Source organism: Eimeria tenella, genomic scaffold (genome assembly GCF_000499545.2).
Source record: "Eimeria tenella Houghton genomic scaffold, Eth_scaff2734, whole genome shotgun sequence".
Lineage (NCBI taxonomy): Eukaryota > Apicomplexa > Conoidasida > Eucoccidiorida > Eimeriidae > Eimeria > Eimeria tenella.
This window is the reverse complement of record NW_013542610.1, coordinates 2,823-3,190: the sequence shown is the minus strand read 5'-3', so window position 1 is coordinate 3,190 and position 368 is coordinate 2,823. Positions and strand designations below refer to the sequence as shown.

Genomic DNA, 368 nt, shown 5'->3' with positions numbered 1-368 from the left:
CCGCTGCCTCTGCTGCTGCTGCTGCTGCTGCTGCTGGCGGGGGGGGCCCCTGTTTGAGGTTCTGAAGCGGTCGGGGCCCCTGGGGGGCCCCTGCAGGTTAACTGGAAGGGGGAGGGGCCCCCCTCCAGGGTAAGTGGTGCCGATGATTCGGTAAGAAGCAGCAGCAGCAGCAGCAGCAGCAGCAAGCTGGTGCTGGGAGGGCGAGCCAGCAGCAGCAGCAACAGCAGCAGCAGCAGCAGGGTCTCCGTAAGGAGCTATGTCCCCCAGGTACTGCTGGTGGAGACAGAACTGCTGCCGCAGCAACTCAGCCTGGTGGGGATAATGTAAGGGGTCCCATTCAGTGTGGGGCCCCACAAGGCTGAGGTGCC

General features: G+C 65.2%; 1 protein-coding gene across 1 annotated transcript in view; it reads right to left on the bottom strand.

The window, feature by feature from the left end:
• ETH_00035905 (uncharacterized protein) overlaps positions 1 to 368 on the bottom strand; it is a gene marked incomplete at both ends in the record, with an annotated part of 2,089 nt that overhangs the window by 1,034 nt on the left and 687 nt on the right. The window contains 2 exons of the mRNA XM_013375381.1: positions 3 to 90; positions 355 to 368. Coding sequence (XP_013230835.1) covers positions 3 to 90; positions 355 to 368 — 102 coding nt within the window. The remainder of the gene's footprint in view (positions 1 to 2; positions 91 to 354) is intronic.